We start from the raw sequence: 25,302 nt of genomic DNA on the forward strand, positions 1-25,302 counted from the left end.
TGGTTTCTGCAGACCACCCCAAGCTGATCTTGGCGGCCACGCAAGCTCCCACAGGAAAGCCAGGGCCAACTCCTTGGTGCCTTCTGGAGAAGTGGACAATAGCTTGGGAGCACATACCTTTTTTTTGGAGAGTAACCCAAAAGGCACATCCTGGGGAAGCACACAGCTGGCACCACCAGCTAACCACCTCCCTGGGCAGCCCTTGCAGCAGCTCCTGCCATCGAAGCTAGCAGGGCAGCGCACCTGCTGACACACCAGGGGACTGAGCCATCCCCGAGCCGTGCTCGACAGGGGACCAGCGAGGGAGCTGCGGGTCGTGGAGGAAACTCATCACGAGAAGACGCAGGCGCACGTCTTCCCCTCAGAGCACCTGCCGTGGGCACCGCGCCCGGCGATGCCCCGGGACCAGGCCGGGAGGCTGATGGGGCTCGCGGGCAAGATGGCGCCGGGGGGGCCGAAATGGCGCCGAGGGGCCGAAATGGCGCCGGAGACACGGGTCCCCGCCTTCACACCCGGCCCCCGCGCCGCCGGGCGGCGGCCGCTGCCCACCTGCTGCGGCCCTGGTCCGTGTAGCGGGTGAGGAAGAGCCCGTCGAGGTCCTCCTCCAGGCGGCCCTGGAAGCCGAGCTGCAGCACGTAGCGCCGCCCGGCCCGCAGCCGCCCGCGCAGCTCCAGCACCGCCTGCTCCGCCGCCGCCTCCTGCCGCAGCGCCGCCACCTCCACGGCGGCGCCCGGCTCGGCCAGCAGCCCGCGCACGGCGGCGCCGCGGCTCCGCAGCCCGGCGCTGTGCAGCACCACCGTGTCCGTGTCCTGGCGGCAGCGCACCGTGATGTTCACCTGCCCGCTGAAGGCGAAGGGCCCCGCCTGGCCCGGCCGCACGCGCGGCCACAGCTCCAGCTCGTAGTGCAGCGGCACCAGGTGCCGCGGCAGGCGGCGGCCGGCGTCGGGCGGCGGCGGCCCGGTGGCTCTGGGCGGCGGCGCCTCCGGGGCGGGCGAGGGCCGAGGCGGCGGCTGCGGCGCCTCCTGCCGGCAGCGCCCGTAGAGGGCGGCGAGCGCCAGCAGCACCGCCAGCAGCGCCAGGAGCAGCGCGGCCAGCAGGGCGGCGGCCCGCCGGCCCAGGTAGACGCCGGAGGCGGCGCGGAGCCCCATGGCGGTCGCTGCGCGCCGGGGCCGCCCGGGCGCGGCCCGGCCCGCGCCGGTACTTACGGGGCGGCGGCGCGGGGGAGTGAGCGGCCGAGGGCGGGCCGCGCCGCGCCGCGCCGGGCAGGGGGCATGGTGGTGCCGCCGCCGGGGGCGGGCCGGGCCGCGCCGGGCAGGGCAGGGCAGGGCAGGGGGCCGGGGGCCGCCCCCGTCCGGCCCCGCGGGCTGCCCCGGCCCCTCCTGGCAGCTCCGCGCGGTACCTGCCGCCGCGGCTCGGCGGGGGGAGGAGGGCGAGGGCGGCGGCTCCCTGCGGGGCGCGGCTCCACGTTACGAGGTGTGGGAGAAAGGCACCCGCTCTGCAAATCTTTGTTATATACATTAAAAAAAAAAAAAAGAAAGAAACCCACCCGTGTGGGGCTCAAGTCGAGCCTCCCTTGCCGCGCCGCCGCCGCCTCCTTCCGCGCGCAGCGAAACCCGCTACAGCCGCCCGGGTTACCGCCGGGTCCCGGCGCAGCACACGCTGCGGGGGGGGGCGAGCTGAGCCCGGCGAAACTGCACGGTTAAGCCTTGGTCACCTCGTCAGGCCGGCGTGGGGGTCCGCCCAGCGTCTGCTCCTTTCCCAAGTCCCCCCCGAGCCCCGCGCCGGGAGCCGCCGCGGCCAGCGCCTGCCAGAGTCCCAGGCACTGTCTAATCCCATTTACAGGTAGTTTCCCTCTCCTTTCTTTTTTCTTTGTCTTTTGTGTTTTGTGTTTTGTTTTTTTTGGGGGGGGGGGTGGTTGGTTGGTTTTTGGCTTTCGTTGCTGTCGTTTTGAGCCCAACGCCATTCCCTTGGGCCGCGGTTCGCAGGACAGCCTCCCCCCGACCCAGCAGCTCGGTCTGCAAAACTGAGGTCAGGTATTATGTTCTCTTTCGTCGTCAGAGTTAAAGCCGAGCCCGGTTAAACTAAGTAAAGATTATCGCCAGTGCTAAGATGTTTGTCACCTGAAAGCGATACCTGTTAGGTGCCACTGTTCAGGGTGCAGTGGTGGCTTTTCCCACGCTGGCCCCAGCAGGGCCGGCTGCGACAGGGCTCGGGAGCAAAGCAAGCTGCTGGTCCCAGCAGAGGAGCATTATTTTCTGCTTGCCCGTGGCTTGGGGAATCGGGGTCCCCTTCGGCAGCAAGTTACCCAGCCCTTGGGTCCCTGTCCAGCCCCTCCGCCCCGCTCCCTCCAGCCCCGCTGCCGTCGCTGCTGTGACCCACCAGCTTCCCCAGGGGCTGCCTGCTGGCACCGGCCCCGCTGCTTCTGTTTTCTCTCACCCGGTTTGACTTGCAGGCATCTGTTTCTGTGCGTCTGTCCTCATTTTGTTCTCCAGCCCCACCACCCGTGCCCTGGGACCTGTCTCTGGCTCTCCCGTTCAGCCCTCTGTGCTGCCTCCACTGGGCCCATCAGGCTGGCACCCTGTGCCGCCTCGCGCACCTTTACTCTTTGTCTGCTACACTAGCAGTTGCTCTCTTTTTCTCCAGCATGTTTGGCAACTTTCATTATATTGCTCTTGTATTAAGACCTTAGGACCATCTCCAACAAATTCCCCCATGTTTTCCCCCAAATTTTCCCCACTGTAATGTTTTAAAATCATATCAATAAAACATACTTTAATTTTCTCTTGCTTGCAGTAGATAGTTCAAATGTACTCTTTTCCTAAATTTACACACAATACAATAGTTATGACTTACAATAAATATTTTAGGAAGTGATGTTTAACCACCTCTTCCTCCCAAATAGTTTATATACTTACCTTTTAAAGCAACTGAAGGGTGAAGGCCTTTTTTAATCCACAGCTGCATGTTCCCCTCCTGGCAGTAACACAAACACATTCACTTACTTGAAATGGGAAAATACTTTGTATGCAACACAAAAGATACGAGTAGCTTTTATTACAAATATTATAATTCACCATCTTCTTGAATGTATTTGCAGAGTCCCATGTCTGAACGAGATGATTTTGAAGGCAAAGTTGCAGGAAATTGTGGGCCATGCAGTCTTTTGCTCAGGCTGTAGTGAAGCCCAAACCTTACTCTTGGATGGAAACATATTTAAGTCAGCAGAAGCCTCTAGTACACATCTGAAGGTAAAAATAAAGCATCTATTATAAAACAACTCAGACAGCTCTATCATTCTGAAGGACATCACAGTATCTGACAAACTTTACTATCTTGTGCCAAACCAAGGAGTCTATGCAACGCTTACTAGCTGTAAAAAGTCCTGTTGATGTCTGCTGAATTTTAAGCAAAAGAAAAAGGTCACATAGGACAACATGGACAACATGGTGGACAACTGTCCACCAAAGGTGCAGTATGGTAAATAATGCTTCATGTGCCAGTGTTGATCAGAAAAAAAGACTAGATTTTTTTCCACTGAAATTTGACATGAACTTTCAGTTAGTAAATATTACAATTTTTAAATTGTTGATAAAATATTACAATTATCCATGCTTAAATTCATTAAGACATTCAGGTTAATAACATTGTTCTCAAAAAAAACACTGTGATATCATTGTAAGCTGTATATACTGAGTGGCAAGAAGAAGAAAAAACATAATGTATTTCAGTAACTTGAAATAATTGCTAGACTGAAAGATGATTCCTTAAATCACATTATTAACGTTTTGGTCAATCTAATTTGAGAAGTACCAAGTCATGGCATGTACAGAGATTCTAGCAGTGGGATTTGGGGTGATCAGCACTTTTGAAGCTCAGTGTTTCTTTTTAATAAAATTGTAGATCTTGTTTTCATTTTTTAGGGATGTTCTTGATTTTTTCATTTTTTACAAACTCAGATCAATATGTCTTCTAGGCATTAGGGATACATGTGCACAGCCTACATGTTTGCCCATGAAATCCCTATAAATATTTTTTATTAACTTGGGCTGTTTGTTTTATGGAATATAATCTGCTCTGTATTCTTTATTTCCCTTCTTTAACTGAGACACTACTGTATCAGCTAAAAATATTGTAATGCCTGGACATATTTGTGGCAGGAGCTATTCCATAGGAGATGCTGAAGTTGTAGACTTTTAATATTGCTCTATATATTCCAGGTGGATATTTCAGATTCCCCAGCCATTTGAAGTGAGAGGTGTAAGCTATAGGTTGACATAATTAGCACAGCTATAGATGAGCACAATATACATGAACCAAGCATGAGCTGTTGAGGACCATATTTTTTTACTGGACACATCAAAGAAGGCCTCAGCTTTCCTGCAGGCTCAGGATAAATACTTGGTGTTCTCCTTCACTGAATATGTATCTTCAATATCAAAGTCAGCACAGGTGTTACTAGTTACCTAGTAATTAATTGTAAATGTAATTACAAATAGACTTGGAAGAACAAGGTTTCCTTTCCCTAACAGGAAAAAAAAAAGACTCTATTTAAATGTTTCTGCCCTAAAGGATTTTGTATACCCTTTGTATAAATCTGTCATTGGACAGATTAGTTTACAAGCTGGTGCTGGAGCAGCTAAGTATAAATCCATGTTTGTATTGACAAGATTGTCTGAACTGATTGGTGTAGGTAGATATGAGAAAGGCAATGTGGAGGTCTTCCAGTGTAAAAGGGTCAAATTTGACCAAACATTGGAGCATTACCAAAAAAACCCATGATACTGAAAACTCAGATTAATGGTTTGGAGTGAGGTGTCATTGCATGTGGTCACTATGTGAGTGACCTTGGAGAGTCATACATATATATTCAGTGGATGTGTGCCTTATGATACTGCACGAAAGATGGTGGAGTTCAGGATCCTGCGAGGAGGCAGCAGGGCACTAAGTAGGATCACAACCCTAGACTTCAGGAGAGCAAACTTTGGCCTCTTCAGGGACCTACTTGGAGGAATCCCATGGGTTACGGCCCTAGAAGGAAGGGGCGTTCAAGAGAGCTGGTTAATATTCAAACATCACCTCCTCCAGGCTCAAGAGCGGTGTATCCCTATGAGTAGGAAGTCAAGCAAAGGAGGTAGGAGACCTGCATGGATGAGCAAGGAGCTCCTGGCAAAACTCAACCAGAAGAAGGAAGTATACAGAAAGTGGAAAGGGGGACAGGCCACTTGGGAGGATTATAGAAACATTGTCAGAGTATGCAGGGATGTGACAAGGAAGGCTAAGGCCCGTTTGGAATTAAATCTGGCTAGAGATGTCAAGGACAGCAAGAAGGGCTTCTTCAAATACATCAGTAGCAAGAGGAAGACTAGGGAAAATGTGGGGCCTTTGCTGAATGGGGTGGGTGCCCTGGTGACAAAGGATGCAGAGAAGGCAGAGTTACTGAATGCCGCCTTTGCTTCAGTCTTTACTGCTCAGGCCAGCCCTCAGGAGCCCCAGACCCTGGAGGCAAGAGAGAAAGTCTGGAGAAAGGAAGACTTTCCTTTGGTCGAGGAGGATCGGGTTAGAGATCATTTAAGCAAACTTGACACCCACAAATCCATGGGCCCTGATGGGATGCACCCACGAGTGCTGAGGGAGCTGGCGGATGTTATTGCTAAGCCACTCTCCATCATCTTTGAAAGGTCATGGAGAACAGGAGAGGTGCCTGAGGACTGGAAGAAAGCCAGTGTCACCCCAGTCTTCAAAAAGGGCCAGAAGGAGGACCCAGGGAACTACAGGCCAGTGAGCCTCACCTGCATCCCTGGAAAGGTGATGGAGCAGCTCATCCTGGAGGCCATCCCCAAGCATGTGGAGGACAAGAAGGTGCTCAGGAGTAGTCAGCATGGCTTCACCAAGGGGAAATCATGCTTAACCAATCTGATAGCCTTCTGTGATGGAATGACTGTCTGGGTAGATGAGGGGAGAGCAGTGGATGTTGTCTACCTTGACTTCAGCAAGGCTTTTGACACTGTCTCCCATAACATCCTCATAGACAAGCTCAGGAAGTGTGGGCTGGATGAGTGGAGAGTAAGGTGGATTGAGAATTGGCTGAATGGCAGAGCTCAGAGGGTTGTGATCAGCAGCACAGAGTCTAGTTGGAGGCCTGTAGCTAGCGGTGTCCCCCAGGGGTCAGTACTGGGTCCAGTCTTGTTCAACTTCTTCATCAATGACCTGGATGAAGGGACAGAGTGCACCTTCAGCAAGTTTGCTGATGATACAAAACTGGGAGGAGTGGCTGATACACCAGAGGGCTGTGCTGCCATTCAGAGAGACCTGGCCAGGCTGGAGAGGTGGGCGGAGAGGAACCTCCTGAAGTTCAACAAAGGCAAGTGCAGGGTCCTGCACCTGGGGAGGAATAACCCCAGGCACCAGTACGGGTTGGGGGTTGACCTGCTGAAAAGCAGCTCTGCGGAGAAGGACCTGGGAGTGCTGGTGGACACCGAGTTAAGCATGAGGCAGCAATGTGCCCTTGTGGCCAAGAAGGCCAATGGTATGCTGGGGTGCATCAAGAAGAGTGTTGCCAGCAGGTCGAGGGAGGTGATCCTCCCCCTCTACTCAGCCCTGGTGAGGCCACGTCTGGAGTGCTGTGTCCAGTTCTGGGCTCCCCAGTACAAGAGGGATGTGGCACTACTGGAGCAAGTCCAGCGAAGGGCTACAAAGATGATTAGGGGACTGGAGCATCTCTCTTATGAGGAAAGGCTGAGAGAGCTGGGCCTGTTTAGCCTGGAGAAGAGAAGGCTGAGAGGAGATCTTATCAATGTGTACAAGTATCTGAAGGGAGGGTGTCGAGAGGATGGAACCAGACTCTTTTCAGTGGTGCCGAGTGACAGGACGCGAGGCAACGGGCACAAACTGAAACACAGACGCTTCCATCTGAACATGAGGAAAAACTTTTTCACTGTGAGGGTGACAGAGCACTGGCACAGGTTGCCCAGAGAGGTTGTGGAGTCTCCTTCTCTGGAGATATTCAAAATGTGCCTGGATGCAATCCTGTGCAATATGCTCTAGGTGACCCTGCTTGAGCAGGGGGGTTGGACTACATGATCTCCAGAGGTCCCTTCCAACCTCAGCGATTCTGTGATTCAAAAATTTTATGTAGGGAAAGGATCTTTGAGATGTTGCCATTATTGGTGTTAATGTCTGATGTTGTAACTGAAGTAATTTTTAACTCATGCTTTAATTAAAAGATATTCCTCAGTGCTTTGGACCAACAGACCTCTGCTAAACCTCCAGCTACCTTACACACTACCAAACCATCCAAAATTAAGTTTGTAAATTTTATTTTTGTTGCATGGACCAGTTGTGACCTTTTGACCGTGGCCTCACTGACCCGCTCTTGGGACCCACATATCAATACAATAGTTTGGACTTACGCAGTAAATGGTAGGTAAGAGCAACAATTCTAGGGAAATGCTGGTGGAGAAGAGACAGCAACTGGGATAAAACCAAGCCATTTCCTTGGGTACTTCTGCTTGTGGAGGACCATAAAGTAATCCCTAAATAGTGTGGGTAAAACTAAGTGATGAACAATAAAATTGAGCATTACCAAACTGACTATGTCCAGTGAGCAAAGTTGCACCCAGGGCTGGGAAGGCTCCCTCCGGGCAGCTCCGGGTGCTCAGAGGTGCTAGCGAAGTCCTGCAGCTCTGTCTGCAGGAGTGATACCTGTGAGAGTTGCAGAACAGTATGGAAAATAACCAAGAAGTAACCACAGCAGATGTGAAAACCACGACCCAGAATATGAACAGCACGAGAAAAGATACTGGAATGTCCTAGCTGCAATTAAGGAGACCACAGTTATATCAGTAATTTCTTTGTGTACTTGGTAACTCTAGCAGCTGGCATCAAAACTGTTGCAGGCAACCAATAGGACCGATAAAACCAACAGTCTGGCAGCTGAGCAGATGTAGAGAAGAAGCGTATCATGTTCTCATCAGTTTGCTTAGCATGAAAAAAATCACAATGCACTGCTAATTGGAATGAAGTTTTGAATTTTTTTTTGTAAGGGTTTAATAGGAAAAGGATGAGTGAATGTATGAATCATTTGCAGTATGTGAAACACTGTTCCAGATGGAATTTATCTTTTTTCGGTGAAGTTTAATGCAATTCTAACTGTTACTGTGTCTAAACAACCTTTGTAAGTTTTCAACTTACAGTCTTCAACGTTTTTCCAAGTGTGACATTTTAGGGCCTGTGCCTTATGAGACTGCACGAAAGTGAGCAAACATTTGACGAGAAATAACTTGCAAGCTGATTTTTTAAAAGGCATTAAATGTCAGTGGATTGATGTTGCTTAATATGATGAATGGGGGCATTTTCAAAGTTGTTGGCCCTCTTTATTAAGTGCTTAACAAGCTTTCAGATGCCCGATATTTCTTTGGCAACTTCACTGAAACAGAACCAGGAATGTGATATTTGTCCCCTGAGTGCTAAGCATACCGAGATTTATCAGCTCTCTGGAAGAAATAGCAAGTTAAAGTTTGAAGAACTGACATACTGTAAACTATTTCTCACGTACGGATTTGGACCAGTGGAGCTGGGCCATTTACCTCCTCTTGTTTCATCTGGTGTTGGTGGAAGCAGGGCCCTTGGAAGGCATGCAAGGGTACAGCAAAGGGCTCACAAAGCTCACCTCAGCCCTAGTGCAAATAAGCAGAGCCCTGGAGTGTCAGGCTTGCTCTCCTACTACTGCTGGGGGACAGCAGAGGTCTGAGCAGTGATTGTTGTTTCTGGCAATAACTATTTTATCCTCACGTGGAAGGTGCCAGTCATCCGGGCTTTCCAGAGCCGTGAGTGCCACAGGCAGCAAGGCCCGGCTGCTCTGGGTGCAGCTAGAGCAACACTTCGTTTTTGTCAGGACTTTCAAAGCCAGCCTCCCAGGCACCTCCACTTGCTGAGCTTCAGTTCACACTGGGGAGAAGTTTCAGGGCATACAAACACGATTCCCTTTTGCTGAAATTAAACCAAAAGATGCAAGCCAGGAGCGCACCTGGTGTGCTCCAGCCACTGATGGGCATTCAGTCCAGGATGCCAGATGAGAGCTAGTCTGCAGTTGGGCCCTCTGTACCAAATACTTTACAGATCCACTCCTTCTGGGGCCCGCTACCTGCTTACCTCAGCTTAGCCTTTCTTGCCCCACTGTCCTAAGAAACTGCCTGCTGTGCCTATGCTGAGAGCTGACTTTAAAACAGCGTTATTATCGCACACCCAGAGGAAGCACCACTGGCTTGGTATAACACAAACTTCAGATACAGAAAGATTTTATTTTTTTTAATCTGTCCTATTAGCTTGTAAACTGAGGTGGATGCTAATTTTTGTGGTTTTCCAAAGTTACTGAAAAGTGATGACAATTGATTCCTCACAATTCTTTTTTTTTCTATTAAAGTCTTCATTAAACAAGTCAGACTAAAGAACGCCTGAAAGTTACTGGTGTGAATTCCCACACACGCTGGCAGAGAACTAAATGTCCATGACTAGCAGCTTTAAAGGCTACAGGTAGTCTTTATCCTCAAAAGCTGGGTACTGTATTTCACAACATTCACATCTCGGAGGAGCTCACAAAACACTCCGTGAATCTTTATCAGTCCAACAGCTCTTCTGTGCATCACCACAGAAGGTGGCTGCATTTCAACTTGTGATCAGATTGGCCAAAGCTCTGCTTCTCCCTGTGGACTGCAGAGAGTCCATTTTCCAGGGCCTCTTTCTGGCAGAACATCATTGGAAATGTCTTAATGCTCTATAAATGGAATAAAACTGGTCTCCAGTTTAACCCACTAGTACCACCTTCTTGAATCTGTGAGCACTGTGCGTGTTTAGCATTGTGGTCTTTGTACCTCCTGCAGGAACACTCTCTCGTTGAAGTCCTCTGCTCTTTCTTGCTGGATTTCATCTCACAAGCCCCTAGAGAACTTTCAAGCAAGGGCCTCTGATTCATTCAGCTGTAAAAAGGGGAAGATCCCTGCTGAAACCTGTGATTGGTTGCCCAATAGTTTAAATTTTTTTTTTCCAGGTCTTTGCACTTGGTGACACGCCACATGGCATAGGAAACTCCTATTGCATGTGACAGAAGTCACAGAAGCATTTTGAAATACATGAATTTTAAAATATGAATCATAGAAATTTGCATGGATAGACTTGGAGGGGTGGGGGCAGGTACCAAGTGCTGCATTACAGATTAGTTTCCTATAGGGAATGTGACAGAGATTAGGATTTAGAAATGGGATATTCTTATTCACTATAGAATAGGAATAAAGTGCTTTCCTAAAACTAATGTGTATAAAACAACAGTGTTACTGAGGATGACTAGTAGATCCTGTCTTTGGGTGCAGAAAAGACCATAACAGAATAAGGATAAGCCTCTGAACAGCTCCTTCTATTAGTCAAAAACACCTCTATGCATTTGTCCATATTTTAAAACCTATGGTTTTGAAAAGCCAGAGCTTCTTGCAAGAGTATTGATACTGTAGACCCCTCTGAGGAAGACAGCCTCTGGGGAAGGTAAGGAGATAGCTCAGTGCCAAGGGCAGCATCGGAGAAGTATTTCTGATCTTTCTTCTTTGGGACTGGGACTGCGGGGACATGCCACTGACTCCTACGTGTGCTGTACTGGAAAGGCATTAGGAGACTACAGCCAGGACATGCCTCTAGGGAAGAGAGAATAGGTAAAATGGAGATCAATGAGAAGACAACTCCCAGTGGATCACAGAGGTGAGGAGAAATGGTAGGAAGTCCCTGGGCTTACGTATTAGAGGCAGTAGACTGTATCATTATTTTATTGAAGCTAAACCTTTTCAGGTGAAAGTTTCTAACTGATTGGAGTCCAACTGCAGGAATGCTAGTTTTACTGGAGAAAGTCAAGATGGGGGACTTGTGCGTTTTATAATCAGTCTATAGCATCAAATTATCAAATCTCTGTGATGGAAAAAGAGACACATCAGAAAAGGAGGATTCCAAATTCCTCATGTCTGCTACAGGAGTGACAGAGCAGAGCTCACCCCAAGAAAATGAGAAGAGGCTGGAGACTGCGACAGGTTAACGAAAGAATTAAGCCAAGTTCAGCCTGAGAAAGATGGGCACATGCCACATATGCTACTAGTTTGTTCTGCAAACAGAAAGAATGATGTCAGTAGAGCACAGTAACGGGCTCCTGGCACACTCTTTGCTCTGAGATTAGCAAATCCAGCAGCAAGACAAGAAGAGATGGCAGCCTAGCCGGCAGGGAAACCACAACAAGTAATCACGGACAACAAAAGTACATTGTGCAAAAGTGTCTAAAGCTCCAAGCTTTGGGGAGCTTGATGCTAACATGGGGAAAGAGCACTGTTTTAGTGTGCCTGCCACACTGAAGAAGAGGGGCGTTGTGATTCCTCCTACTCCACTGCCTGTGGAAACGGCAGTGACCCAACTCAGTGAGCCAGTTAGCCAGCTTTTAAAAAATTGCATCCTTAGACTCAGTCTGGAGGAAGAGAAGCTGTTCAGTGACAAACTGGATAAATCACCTATCCTCTCTTATGGCTTGTCTACACCATCTACCACCATTACTTTCTAAATTCTGTTGTCACTTTAGTGACTTTTGGGAAATCCACTCGGTTACTTGGAGAGAGAGAGGTTTGGTGTATTTTCTGATGAACTTCACTTCCTAAAGCAGTCTTCCCACTGCTGTCCCAAGTTGGTCTGCTTCTTACCTTGATGGACCTCTTTGGTTCACTATACTTTCTCTGCTGCTCTGGTATCATACTGACTCAGTGTCACATCCAGCTTTAAGTACCAGCGTGCAGCCCAATCTTCCTCTTTTTCAAGGATTTATTGCTAGCATCACATACACACTTGGCCTAACACCACTCACATCTGGTTCTGGATGGACAAGTGCAGAGATCAAGGATTTCCTTACGGTTTAGGGAAAGGATAGGATGTCACCCTCTCTTGACAGCATCGCTGGAGAGCTCTTGCATAAGAATAATAATGGACAGCAATCAGACACATGCTCACATTTTCAGTCCCTGCCCTAGCATTATGAATGGGTCTTATTTTCTTCCCTGGGGAATCATTCCTGACAGGAGTGAAGTAACCCTGGGTCCCAAAAGATCCATCTCCCACAGCCTGAGCCTGACCCCGAGGAAGAGATAATCCTCAAACCCCAAACAGATGTCCAGCTTAACTGTACCAGGATTATCATGGGCTTGCTTACAAAAATGTATTTTAAAATAACTTTTGTTCTGGGGGCCTCTTGGGAAGCTATTGGCTGCTTTTCAAACAAGTTCAGCTTTTATTACCAACCCCACACCCATTTTCTGGAGGCTGCGAAAGATGTCCAGGATGAGTGGTGTATGTATGCTTTGTAGCATTTCCTTTTCTGAAATATCAAATCCTCCTGGTTTTGATTACCCTTTTCAAGAACCCCCTCAATCCTACCTACCCATCCTATTTAATATTCCCTCAGTCCCTTGTTGCATGACTTCTTCCCTCGCCATGTGCTCAAAATAGGGTCTGTGCCAGTAAAATGTGAACTCCGACGTGTTTATTTTTGTAATATAACAAAGTGTTCCCTTTCAGATGGCTACCACTCCATAATCCTCAGCTTCAGCTGATGGCACCGCAGAGGTTATAAACAGATACTTCACATCAAAGGCATTTTTATTGGAGTGGCTGATCCACAAAGATGAATCTTAGCATAAAGAGTAGATGGCTTAACATCTGAGCAACACCTTGAGTTTATAGCTACTTTAATCCTTGATGGGGTGTTTTTCCACAAAACAAGACATTCCAAAATGCAGAGAAATGATTAAGACAGGAGGTTACTTTTTAATCTGACTCTCAGAATCACTATCATGGAAGCCTATTTTGGAGAGCGCTTTCTGTTGGTTTGCATATACAATAAAGGGAAACTATAGCAACACGGAATGATTTTGGCATGAATGGTGAAAGGCAAGAAAAATCATTCCAGGACTGATAAAAAGTGGCACTGTTGTTCAGTGCTGGCCTTCTACTGCAGCAAATTTTAGGAGTCCATTGTAATGAATACATCACTCATATCTTGATGATATTCTCATCACTTTCTCTGCAATGTGCTAAAACCTGAGATGACATCTTTCAGAGTAAAGGCAACCCACAACATGTGGATTTTCTTATTAAAAAGGCAGTAGTTTAGGGCATCCATAGAGACACCAAACTCCACACAAGTTTATACATAAAAGTAAATCCAACAGACATTTTCCCCCGATGTTATATAGGCAAGGTTTGAGACATCTCACCTACATCCAGCACTTAATTCCACATAATAGATTAAATGAAGAGGATTACTTCCTCTTCTCATATTCATTTTCACATACATATTACGTTTACTGCATCAAACTTATTCCTGCTCGACAGTGATATGTGAGAAAAGTACTGTATCAAGCTTGTAAAGCAAGAAATAGCACTGTTCAAAAATAATCACTTCTTATTTTCCTCTCCCCCATTGTCCACCACTCTTCTCTCTGCTCACTTCAGTGTGTTGCTAACCCTGGGGTGGGAGCCTCCAGGAACTTGCTTAGGCAGAGAGCACATTCTGATCTCTTCAAGGGCACTGTTAGCTCAGAGTTTGTGCATGGAGACCTTTGGGATTCACAAAACTCAGAGGTGGAGCTGAAGAATCATGTTCAACATGCAGAGCCACAATCTGAAAAACACGTTCTTTTCCTTGAGTTTGTTTACTGGCATGATACTCGTTGGATGTGGCTAGTCATTGCAGATGTTTCTCCAACTCCCAGAACGGCCAACTTTGCAAAACATTAATAAACCAGGTGCAGCCTTTGACCCTTCTGCCAAATCTGACTCTTCTCTCCCTCATCCTTGTTCCTTTTCATTTTTTTGTTGTTAGGGCTGTATTTTCTTTCTTAAAGTTGGGTTACAATCAAGACAACCTTACACCCCACCCCTTTACAATACTCCTTCAGATCTCATTTTAAAAGAGTTGGAAATCTCAAAAGTTGAACTCTAACATCTCATCTCCATTTTGATTTTGGAAGCAGAAGCAGCAAAATGCAGACCTCACATCAACTGAGTTCTTCCAGCAAGTCTCTGGATTGTAATCACTGGTCAATGGTATAGTAAGATACTGAGTGGGTGCAAGCTAGTCAGGAAATGAGTGTAAATGGCAGTGCAATTGATATGGCATTAAATGGGTGTACAATATCTAACAACTGCTTCTTGGGGCCAGAAAGATGTAGTCAAATGGAACAAGCAACACTCATCACCATGTACAATGCACAATGGTCTCCCAAAGAAACAGCTGCCCTTATCTGTCTGCTTCTATTAGCTGCCTATCCTGAAGCACATCACTTTCATTCCTCTTGGTAATTAATTTGCCCTTAAATTATTCTGCATAGAATGCAAATAGAAAAAAGTTGCACCGTTTTACCCTATACTCAGTTTCTTTACTTCCCTCTATTCACATTCTACAAATTATGAGATCAGTCCTATAGCTAGAGAATTTGCTCAGGCAATGAGTAATTTCTCAAAAGAATATTATGGGAAATATCCCAAACAAACTTGCTGGACCAAATGCAGCTATACAGGACTCTACTTCTGAATAGAGACAACTACATATTGCAGTTGCTGCAAAGAAGCACTTTGATTATTTTTATTTCTCAAACTGGGAATATTTTCAAAGTTTAGATAACAAAATTGTTGAATTTATATAAAAAGAAAATGAGCTAAATCCCTGCCAGCACATTCCTTTTGTTATACTAATTAATCATTCTTCTCCTTCACTCACATAATAGATCCTTCAGTTGCATAAACATATTTTATTGTATCATAAAATGGCAATCTGGGTTCAAATATCTTACTGGTTTCTTGGTGTGGGTAGTATGTAGCAGAAACAGTGAAGCTTGGAGTACTTCCCAAGAATTATCTCAGTACTCTCCCAAATTCATTGTGTCATTTCTAAACAAAGTGGTGTGATCATAATAGGCAGGAACTGAAGACTTCACCATGGGGAATGGTGACTTCATTTTCATATCAGGCCTGTCCCTCTGAAACTGGGACCAAGCTGACTGTTGCCCAACAACTGTGTTTACTGTTATTTTCTTCTCTGTTGCCATGCTATAACCATCACTACCACCACAGAGGGGTGTATTACACAGGTTCCCAATTATCCCAGCGCCCCATAGCTCATTCGCCCTAGACCAGTTACTACAGCAGCACAGGGAAGACAGGGCCAAGCTAAAAAGTTCATCTAGAAGATGTTGACCACTTACACAGCTGTCACTTTTCCTTGCTTGTGCTCTCATTAGAGCATTGCTTATACACCCAGTGTTGAGAGGCAACTTGAAATCTTCATCATCCCGGTTTCTGCCCAGCATTCGTGAGATAACGACACTTGCCAGCAGGCTGAGGCAACCAAAGACCTCAGGAACCAAAAAGAACCTGTTTCCTCACCTACCACCAAACCAGCCATAGAAATGGTGTCTAGTCGCAAGCCAAACTCTCGCATGTGGTGACCTGAGGATACCCATTTGCCATGCCAGCACTTGCCAGCACTGTGACTGTTCTGCCAGATAACGAAGCTTTCCTGAAATGAGCAGAATGGGGAAGAAGTACCGTGGCAGGAACCGAGTGATTAATTTGGAAGTGGAAAGAAGTATGGAATGAAGGCACTGTTAAGTGTGAATTTGATGGGTGAAAGGAAGATCTCCAAGTATCTCTACCTGAGGACTGTCATACATATTGCCAGTTGAGACAGCACAGGTTTCTGAGAAGCCCTTGTAAAAAATTTTAGCATGGCACTGCTGTAAGTATACATCCATTATTACTTTTCTGCCAGCTGAACTAGGAATGGGTTTTATGACACCTCTAGAAAGTGATACCCACATCTTTCTGCACACACCTGATTAGTTAAAGGAAAAAATAGTGAGTGTGAATATGTACAGCTAAAACTGCAAGCATTTAAACATTCTCCTATTTTGTATTGTAAATATTGTCAGCAAAGCACTTTTGTTTCCAGTTGCAAAAGAAAGAGGCAGACAAGCAGCATGACAACATTTCTGGAATTTTTAAGTTAAAAACAAGAATTCCAGGAATAGATCCAAACAATCAGAAAACTGGAACAATAGATTCCCAATGAAAAAAAAAAAAGAGAGAGAGAGAGAGAGAGAGGGGAAATTCTAAGCATCTGCTCACTTATTTACATTACATGTTTTAAATATTTGTAGAAAGACTGTTGCCTCAAAACCAAAAAAAAAAAAAAAAAGAAATTAGTAAAGGTCTAATGTTGCATCCTTTAAGCTAAAAACTTTATGTAATACACTTCTTTCTAAAATACCTAGAAAAATCTTTGTGGTTGTTTCCAAAACTGTCTTACCTTTTCTCCTTTGTCCAAAATTGAATTGCTGTAATAAAATCACTGCAGAATCAAAACATACCCACAAAGAGCTAACTAAGCATCATATCATACAGAAAGCACCACCTTTGCCAATAGCTTCAGAAATCAGATCTTGACCACTCAGTCCACAACAACCATCTGGTGAAATCAAGAGAAGCTGTGCAAGCAGAGAGCTTGCTGCATTCCAGCAATATATGCAAGCAGCAAAACAGATTAGAAGCAGCAAAGTAATACAAGTGGCTTATATTTGGCATTCTGATACTGCAGCTTTTTCTTCTATTATTTTACTTGTTTCTTTGCTTACTATCCAAAAGCCTTCATAACTGAAACAGCATCCTGAAGGTTGAATCCTTAACTCTTGTCAACTGTAGACAAAAAAATTTTGTATGTGCAACTGCTAGCACAGCTACCCAGGCAAACCTTCCTACATAGCATAGGTAAAAAAAGAAAAAATATATATATATGTTCAGCAACAGATAGGAAACTTTAGTTTCAGTGAAGAATACAAAAAATAATACAGTGCATTAAGAAAGAAGCACAATGAAGTAAAGCATTTCAAAAGTACTGAACTGTATCCTTTCAAAATTATTTTTATTTTGAAATGTATTTGGAATAATTCATATTTTAATTTTAAACTGTTATTTTGGTTTGTATTATCTTTTTCAATATCAGTTAAGAAACAATTAACAATCAACTATCTATCATTTACTAACCTCAACAATTACTGTTTCATATACCTGTTACTAAAATACCTATTACAATTCTAATTACAAAAGTAACTATGAACAAATATACTATAAATAATAATTTAAGGAATAAAAGCATATCTAAAAAGATCTAAATTCAATGCGAAGCATTTAAATTTCAGTAAAGCACTTCAACTAAAGTGAAACGAAAGCCATGTAGAAATGGTGGAATTGTTCATGAAGCGGGTGTGCTGTTTCAGCCAGCTCTACCCTCGCTGGGGATGTGATTTATCCAGGCAAGTATGTTACCGCATGACTTTTGCCACATTAGCAAACCTTCGACTCCACGTTATAAGAGAGGGTGCAATTTCATCTTCCAGTGTCTCTGGCAGCAATGCTGGTTTAAGAGATTCCCGTCCTCCCTCTGCCTCGACTATTTATTCCTGCCTCTGTGCAGCTGTTCCCACCTCCTGTGCTGAGCTGATGTTACCGCCTGCGAGAGGAATGGGAAGGATAATGTTCAAAACCCCCCACTGCTGCAAAGAAATGGAGGAAGGAGGAAGAAGGGAAGCAAAGAAATGGTGAGGTGTTGATTGTGCCCCTTGCACTCATATTGAATGAATTACTCGCTTCTCTGAAGCCGATGCAAGTACTGCCGATGCCAGCACAGTATCACTGAGTGCCCATGAGTCACGCGGCTTTTCCCACTTCAAATCCAGGAGACTGTCTGAGGGCTGACAAGCAGGAGCTAGCTCAGGGTTAGCATTACAAATTTGGATTCTTAGTAAGAATAGCAGGACAAAGCCAAACTAGTGCAAATGATATGACTTAGACTCCTAGACCTTGTGCTTAGACTCTGCTGCGTTGGGATGAATGACTTGCATGGAGGTTGCACCCACTTTTTCTAGGCAGCATTGGCTGAAGAATGCACTTCACTGTGACAATAACATTATAACAAAGAATCCACCTTCAGAGATCAGAAAGGAACCGAACCATCTTATTCTCAGCCACATCAATATTGCTATTTATCCTGAGCCCAGAAAGCACAAGACACAACAAGAGCAGAGTCGCGTGGCTGAAGCACAAGGCACAGCCTAGAAACTTGGGATCTTTATCAGTTCTACCTCCAAGCTGCAGCAGCATCCCACCAAGTAACATCTCTGTGGCTGTGTTTTAGGCATTCTCATCCATTTTTCACTGTCTCAGAAGCAGTTGTGAGGTTTAATTGTAAAATGCTTTGAGATCTGTGGCTGGGAAGCACTATAGGAATTCTGCATAAATAATGATTGATTCTTAACTTGCTGAGTGCTGTTATAGAGCTTACAATGAATATTTCATGTCAGAGAGGCTTATATAGTCCTAAGATTTTTAATGCAAAGGTAATAAGCTTAGAAAGCATTACGCAGAATCTTTCTCAACTAAAGAAACATGTTAACATTTTAACTCAAAGTTTGGTGCAATAAGTAGGTGTTTATTTTATTTTTCAATTCAAGTCACTGTAAGATGAAAAACTTTATGCTGATACAGAGTTAATAAAGAATGGAAAATGTAAACCTCTGCCTGTGAAAAAATGTAAAGGATTTCTGGAATGGTTGGGAGGACTTCTGTGCAATGTATGGGTCATAGAAAGCTTCTGCTTTTGATCAAGAGACAGGATATGCTGCAATGGCCATGGAGTGTTTGCCAGCATGTGGTACAAAAACAGCAGTCAGCAGAGAGTCATAACCTTAGTTCTGGCTTTACCATGTGTTTGGAGACACCTGGCCACAGATCTATTCCCTTTATCATTTCACATCTTGCCTGTTTAACATAGAGAGCTTTACCCTAGTTTCAGATATACTCAAAGAAACCAGCAGTAATTCAAACCACTCAGAAAGTTAACACAGCCTGACGTGCAATAGGAGCATCAGAAAAGCCCCACACTGGCTCTCTACATGCTAACTCAGTGTTGCTTAAAATGTGGCTCACAGGAGAGATGTGAGGATTTAGAAAAGCCCTAAAAATTGTTCCATTCAGATGGCTGAAATAATCAGATTCATTCAGTTGTAACACCAGGAAAGATCAGAGGTCCCTTTGGGTTCAGTGAGTCTGCAGAGAATCTGTCTGGCTGGAACAGGTGAGAATAACATCCTGGTCAGAAGTACCAAGAGGTTTCCCAGACAGGAAAGCGCAGGAATAGATACAGTCTTGGTGAGAAACTTTAGGCCAAGATTTATGCTCTGTTATTATTATTCAGTAACCAGTAAAGCCAAATCCCATAAAACATGTACAGTTACATGGCATGCTGTATTTTGCAAGCCAGCAACTCTTTTCTATGCTTCTGATGTCATGGAAAAGCAGAAGTACAGTTTGAGGGGGTAACAGCATGCTCCAGATCCCATAAACGCTGAGAAACAGCAACAGGTTTTTGTTCTGAATTACCCTTTTAGGCTTCCTGTACTTCACCTGTCTCTTTGTGTCTCCTCTCATGAGCTCCTTTTCATCTCCTCTTTCCCTCATGGCATGTCTACCTTTCCCTTGCACTTTCTAAGGGATTACTGAAGTTGAATCCTACTGAAGGCTGGAGAAGGCAGGGAAGAGAAACGCTCAAACGGCCAGGTAGCACAGATCCACAGGATGAGGAGCAGACTGGTAATTTGTCATGCACCTATGACAAAACCAGTAAGAGCCCTTATAAAGGAAAAAAAAAAAAAAACATAATGTCTTATGGTAAAATTACCCAGCTCTGAAGAGCAGCTTATGACTCTGCCAGGCAAGCAGCTGCCCCTCTCCAGCAGGGATGGCAGGATGACCAGCAGCGGCACCAACTGTTAGCAAGGTTGCCAAAATGGCACAATGGACATGGATAACACACCCCTTTGCCAGATAGGAAATATTTGGTCCAAAAGGAAACAGAAGGATAGAAAATAGGTTTTCAGAGTTTTAGAACACGTTACCAGAATTTTTCACCTGGTCAGAGTAGTAGATTTTTCACCAGCCTTATTCACAGAGTGAATTAACCATTTTATTTGAAATTTTATTTGAAATTTTCCAAAATAAGCAGCAAGATGTGACAGATATCTGTTACTGAAAATTCCAGCTCAGCTGACTGAAACTGGGAAAAATTGTAAGCAATTCATTTGTCTAAGGGGAAGAGTCAGTGCTCTCTAGTTTTTTATACTATAACAGGGTTACTACAGTTCGGATTATAGAGTATATCTGTGTCTTGTGATTTTGGTCACAACACAAACCACTCATTCCTCATACACCATGTTTATGACATTGGTAGAAATCCAATGTCCCTAGAAGGACAGCGCACATACTCTTCCACATTATTTGAATTATTTTGATGGCATGGGTCTATTGACTAAATCTGTCCTGGACCAGTGATTAGCCTGAATCAGAAGCATATTTTATCTGTAAGTGCTTTAACAGTAACTGGAACAAACATTTTGTGAGCTGTAAGAAATGCTTATGTAGTTCTGAATTTTTCAAGTTAGTTATTTGTTTCCATTGTATTTACTTGTACTGAATAGCTTATACTTTTGGATCCAGTTAAAAAAGCCACTTTTTAAGTATGCAGTCTTGTTTCTTGAGACTTAAATATAAATGCTATAGCCACAAGAAGAAAGTTCTCCCAGTGTGATCAACATTAAAAGACCTCTTGGGCATAATCAGATTACACCAGTTACAGGGATGTGGTTTATATAAGACATAGGAATCATATTTTAAATCCCAGCAGCAAGCAGAAGAAAGGACATCAGATAAACCATTTTCTTATGTGAGGTTTCCATAATGACAGCAAAAAGGGAAAATGACATGAGAATGAGTGGAAATATACTCATACAAGAAGGATTTGGATCAGTATCTACATACAGATTAAAACAATTTTTTCCTCAATAGATGAAGGTGTCTGGACAATAACTTATCCAACATGGTGATAACATCACAAAACCCATAAACACAATCTCCTAAGTCTGTTGGTCTATGTATTCATTTGAAAATAATCCATTCATTCCATAGACTGGAGTTGGCGTGGTTGAGCTGTGGAATAACACCGCCCTCTTAGTTCAGTGACAAATAAAACTTTCAAAAGCCTGAACACATTTATCCGATCCCAAATAGTAACCCATCTAGGAAGTCAGAGATATCTTTGATTGCTCTGTTAAAGGGGACAACCATTTCAAGAAAAGTATCTGCACAGTGTGACTCAGATTCTACTCCTTTAAAACCATGTAATTAGGACGATGGAACTAAGAGCAGATACTAAACCCATTTGCAAATATCTCCTCCAGCTCAGTGACACAGGAGGGGAGCCTTTTGGCTTTTATGCTAAACCTCACACCCACTAGATTATCTAACTAGTAGATTACTCATTTTATTTTCTCTATCTGGATTTTTATATCACAACCATTATACACCATCAGAATGTCTCAAATAGCTTGCACTATACCTAGCAACACTAAATTGCAGGTACTGTTATTAGTTATATTCTCAGCATACCTTTACAAGGAAGAAGGCTTTTTCAGTCCTCCCTTCTTCTCATTTTGAACTTGTTGATCCATTTCAGCCAATACGACAAAATCAGAAATCTCAAAGATAATTAATTACGCATTTGCTAAGGAGCTACAGAGAGGGAAAAAAAACCACCCTACTGCTGTTCTTACTGAAGGCAAGGCTAGAGACACAGCTATTACTGAATTGGAAATGCTGCCAGCCCAGGAAGGTCTCAACTTACTGAGATGCAAGTGTCTTGGGAAGCTGGAAAGGAAACGGGCTTCTTGCAGGGAGAGGTATTGGGTGACAGAGGATACAAAGCTGGAGGAAATCAGGCTTCATTAGTTCCACTGCTCATGGAACAACTTTCCTCTCTTCTATTTGATTCACCATGTCTCAGCAAGTATGTGGAAAGCAAGTATTTTAATAGTGTACAAATATTTTAGGAAGTGTACTCTAATATGGTTTCTCTTTTTCTTGGTGTGATGTGCTGGATGTAGCTGTCATGGGATACTGCTGTTCAAATGTAATACTCAGCTAGGTAATTTCTCCCTTTTTGCAGTCACAATTGCCAAACAGCTGGGCAAAGGACCAAATCCTGAGGCAGGACGCTTACTCAACCCTGAAAAGCTCCAAGTCAGTGGGAGTTTCAAGGTACTCAGCACCTTCCAGGATCACATATTTCAGTAACACGTATGTTGGCATCTTGTTATTGAGTGGTTTACACAGGTGTCCCTGACCACAGCAAGTTATGTTCAGAAAGACACATCCACCCAGATATTGGCTGCTGGGCTTTTGTTAATACTTAACCTGTGTTTCTTTCCTCAACATCTCTAGTGATTCTCCCCCTCAGCATTGCCTTGTTTTGGAAGGCTTGACTCTCAGAGGCCTAGTTCTCCAGATCCACTGGCAAAGAAGCTGGGCTGGGACTTCCAGGCAGCAGGAAGGCACTCCATTCATTTTTTCTTGTTTTAAATCTCGTTCAGCATTTTGTTCTCCTAAACTCTAGAAGCCGACTCAGATAAGCAGGTACATGGAGATGCACAACTCCTGATCTTAAGGCAGAGGCGCTTGCCAATACATTCTTCTACAACTGGGCAGACACCAGTTCTGCCTCTGCTCTAGGTAGAAATTTTTTGTGTGTGAAGAGATAGCTTCAATTTAGACTGCTTCTCTAAGGACCTTTCTGTTTGGAGACAGAGACTGCTGCCTACAAAACTTTCTGGCTGCTTTGGTCAAGCCTCTTTGGACAAGGTTTGGGAGCACTTCTGCCTTCCATGGCCTCAATCCCCTTACCTGGCTTTGCTGCCATATTATGACTCCTCCAACAAAATTCATTGCTGCCAGAAAGCTCTGATCTCATTACACTAACAGCACAAAGCTTTCCTATGGGTTGTATACTGGAGGAACATTTGGCCTTCCATTTGTATTACCATTATTAATGGTAAATAGCACTATCCATTATTAATCAATAAAAGAATTACCATCTAACCAAGGAAATGCACTAGGAATGTCTTATGTACAAGCAACCCTATAAATCAAATGCAAGGTGACAATTCAGTCAAAACCATTCATAAAACCAAAACAAATCAAACATCATCATGTGGGAAAGGTTGTGGGACCTTCCTTGGCAAAGGCAGCTGTTGCTGGGTCTTCTTTTAGTAATGAGCAGAGAACAGCTGCAAGTCTGTTCAAAAGGGTGAAAGAACATTAAAAGCAGAGATGCTAAGCTACTTTATGAACCTGGGCATACAGCAATAGTAGTTAGGTGCTCACAAGCATTTCAAAAAATACGACCTTAGAGCCCCTCTTGTTTTTGCACAAACAGCCATATTTTAAAACACTTAGGAACGTTATGATTTGTGGTTTGATACAGTCTGTGGTTTTAAAACCATGCTGAGTTTGTTGTTGTTGAGGTTACCTTGGAGAGATGGTCAGGTTTGTTTTGGTCATTCTTTGCCAGTCTTTGTTAATATGTGCACTCTTTGGAGCGGTTTGTGCAAACTGCAACATCCCAAGAGCCTTCCAGAATTACATGGGTCCCAGAAGATTTGGACTGTCCAGAGTATGAAAAGGCATTGAGCAACACTGGCACATTTGATTCCAGGGTTCAGACCCCCATCCTACTTTCAAGACCCTTCCTGAGACTTGGATAGCCCCTTAGTCCAGTTATATAAATACAGAGTTAAATGAAGCCTGACGTTTTGTTTAGGACTCACAGCAAGGTCTAACTTTCAATTTCCATCGTTCCCATCACAACAGGAGACTCTGAAGTGCAAGGATTTCAAGGACACTGCTTGGATCAGTCCTGCTCTCAGCCTCAGCAATATCAGCTGCAGGTTTTATGGTGCTCTTCTGAACGTGCAGCTATTGAAGAGGCACTTTCAGCTCCCACTGATTCTGCATGCAATGCTGAAGGTCTGGCACTGCTGAAAGTTCAACTCTGTTTTTTATTAGAACGAGCCTGATTTTTGGAATCCACATTCTTCGCGGTTAGTCCTCTGGTCTCCAGGTTTCCTGACACCATCGGTTCCTGCTACAGAACATAAAGGAAGGCAAATCTGCAGCTGGTATAATTTGGCAAAGTCAATGAAGAGTCTGGCATGTAACCTCTCCCCCTACAGCCATCATAAACTAAATGAAGGGTTAGAAGGATATAGAGGAGGATAAAAGTGTTACATAAACAAATCATGGCATCCATAAGGACAAGCATCCTTCTGTATAGCATGAGTTGTCACCTGAAATAAAGACTCCTCTCTTTTGAAAATATTTAATTTTTGCTATTGCATTATCCAGAAGACAAAACAGCTCCACTTGTATTAGTTTGAGATGTTACCTACAGAAACAATAATCTTTGCTACAGTGGTTTTAATACAAGATAGATGAATGTGATGGATGTTGTACATTTTCAACTGGAGGAAAACACATGCAAGTTAAGTGGAGGTCAAATTTCTTGTGGTTGAACCCATGAAGTAAATACAGAACATATTTTGTTTGTTTAGATTTTGGGGGAACAAACTGTTTTTATAGTAGTGTAGTCATATTACACTAACGCACTGTAATGTACTGCATTTCAAAATCACATAATTATAAAACAGAGAATGTACTAACATCCAATTAGACTCAATCATGAAAACTGGAAACAATTCTGAAAAATAAAACTCTTGAAAGAAATCACTTTTATTTTCTAAATCACAACATACAAATGAGGAAAAAAACTGCTTTGAATGCTGATGTAAGACTTCATATCACTAGGATCTAATAGGGAAAAGCAGTTGTTCATGCATGAGTTTCTAATGAGTCTCATTCAGACTGGTGATTTGAAATGGCTGCATTTGAAATATCCTTTCTTGCTAAACCTCGCTAGCCTCCTCCTGCTCCGGGTCTAAATAACACAATTGCCTTAACTCTCATACCTGCGTTACATTAGAAGAATGTATCATAAAAATAAAGATCGTACATCATATTGAATATGACTGTTTAAGGCTTTTTTGGACTTATAAGGCTAGTATTTCATAACTGTTACTAGTAAAACTAAAGACAATGGTATCTTAAGGCAATTACGGTTCAGAAATGGTTAGCAGGAGAGTGTGGAAACAGATTTCCTGTTCTGAAAACTTTTCAAACTTAAAAATTGTTTCCTATAGGGAGAAAAACAAGATTCTTCAAATTTTCCTGCCAAGAAACAGCAAATGAGAAGCTCAGAGCAGGCAACAACCCTGTGCATAAGGGAGTCTCCTC

The 25,302-nt window shown here is 44.2% G+C and overlaps 1 protein-coding gene and 2 long non-coding RNA genes across 5 annotated transcripts in view; 1 reads left to right on the forward strand and 2 right to left on the reverse strand.

The window, feature by feature from the left end:
• LVRN (laeverin) overlaps window positions 1–1,148 on the reverse strand; it is a 42,216-nt gene extending 41,068 nt beyond the window's left edge. For both annotated transcript variants that reach the window (XM_067316689.1, XM_067316687.1), the window contains exon 1: window positions 550–1,148. In XM_067316689.1, coding sequence (XP_067172790.1) covers window positions 550–1,148 — 599 coding nt within the window. The remainder of the gene's footprint in view (window positions 1–549) is intronic.
• LOC136995453 (uncharacterized) lies at window positions 1,045–25,049 on the forward strand. 2 transcript variants are annotated; one of them, XR_010887033.1, is made up of 4 exons: window positions 1,557–1,842; window positions 3,098–3,248; window positions 22,124–22,215; window positions 23,824–25,049. It is a non-coding gene; the product is annotated as an uncharacterized lncRNA (long non-coding RNA). The 2 variants fall into 2 exon arrangements; XR_010887032.1 differs by lacking the exons at window positions 22,124–22,215; window positions 23,824–25,049 and adding an exon at window positions 1,045–1,118 and having other exon boundaries at window positions 1,723–1,842; window positions 3,098–4,414.
• On the reverse strand, window positions 3,169–16,459 carry LOC136995454 (uncharacterized). Its single transcript, XR_010887034.1, has 3 exons — window positions 16,379–16,459; window positions 7,583–7,701; window positions 3,169–3,242 (listed from the first exon to the last, which is right to left on the reverse strand). It is a non-coding gene; the product is annotated as an uncharacterized lncRNA (long non-coding RNA).
• Window positions 25,050–25,302: the final 253 nt, after the last annotated feature.

This window comes from Apteryx mantelli, chromosome Z (genome assembly GCF_036417845.1).
Source record: "Apteryx mantelli isolate bAptMan1 chromosome Z, bAptMan1.hap1, whole genome shotgun sequence".
NCBI classification, from domain to species: Eukaryota; Metazoa; Chordata; class Aves; order Apterygiformes; family Apterygidae; genus Apteryx; species Apteryx mantelli.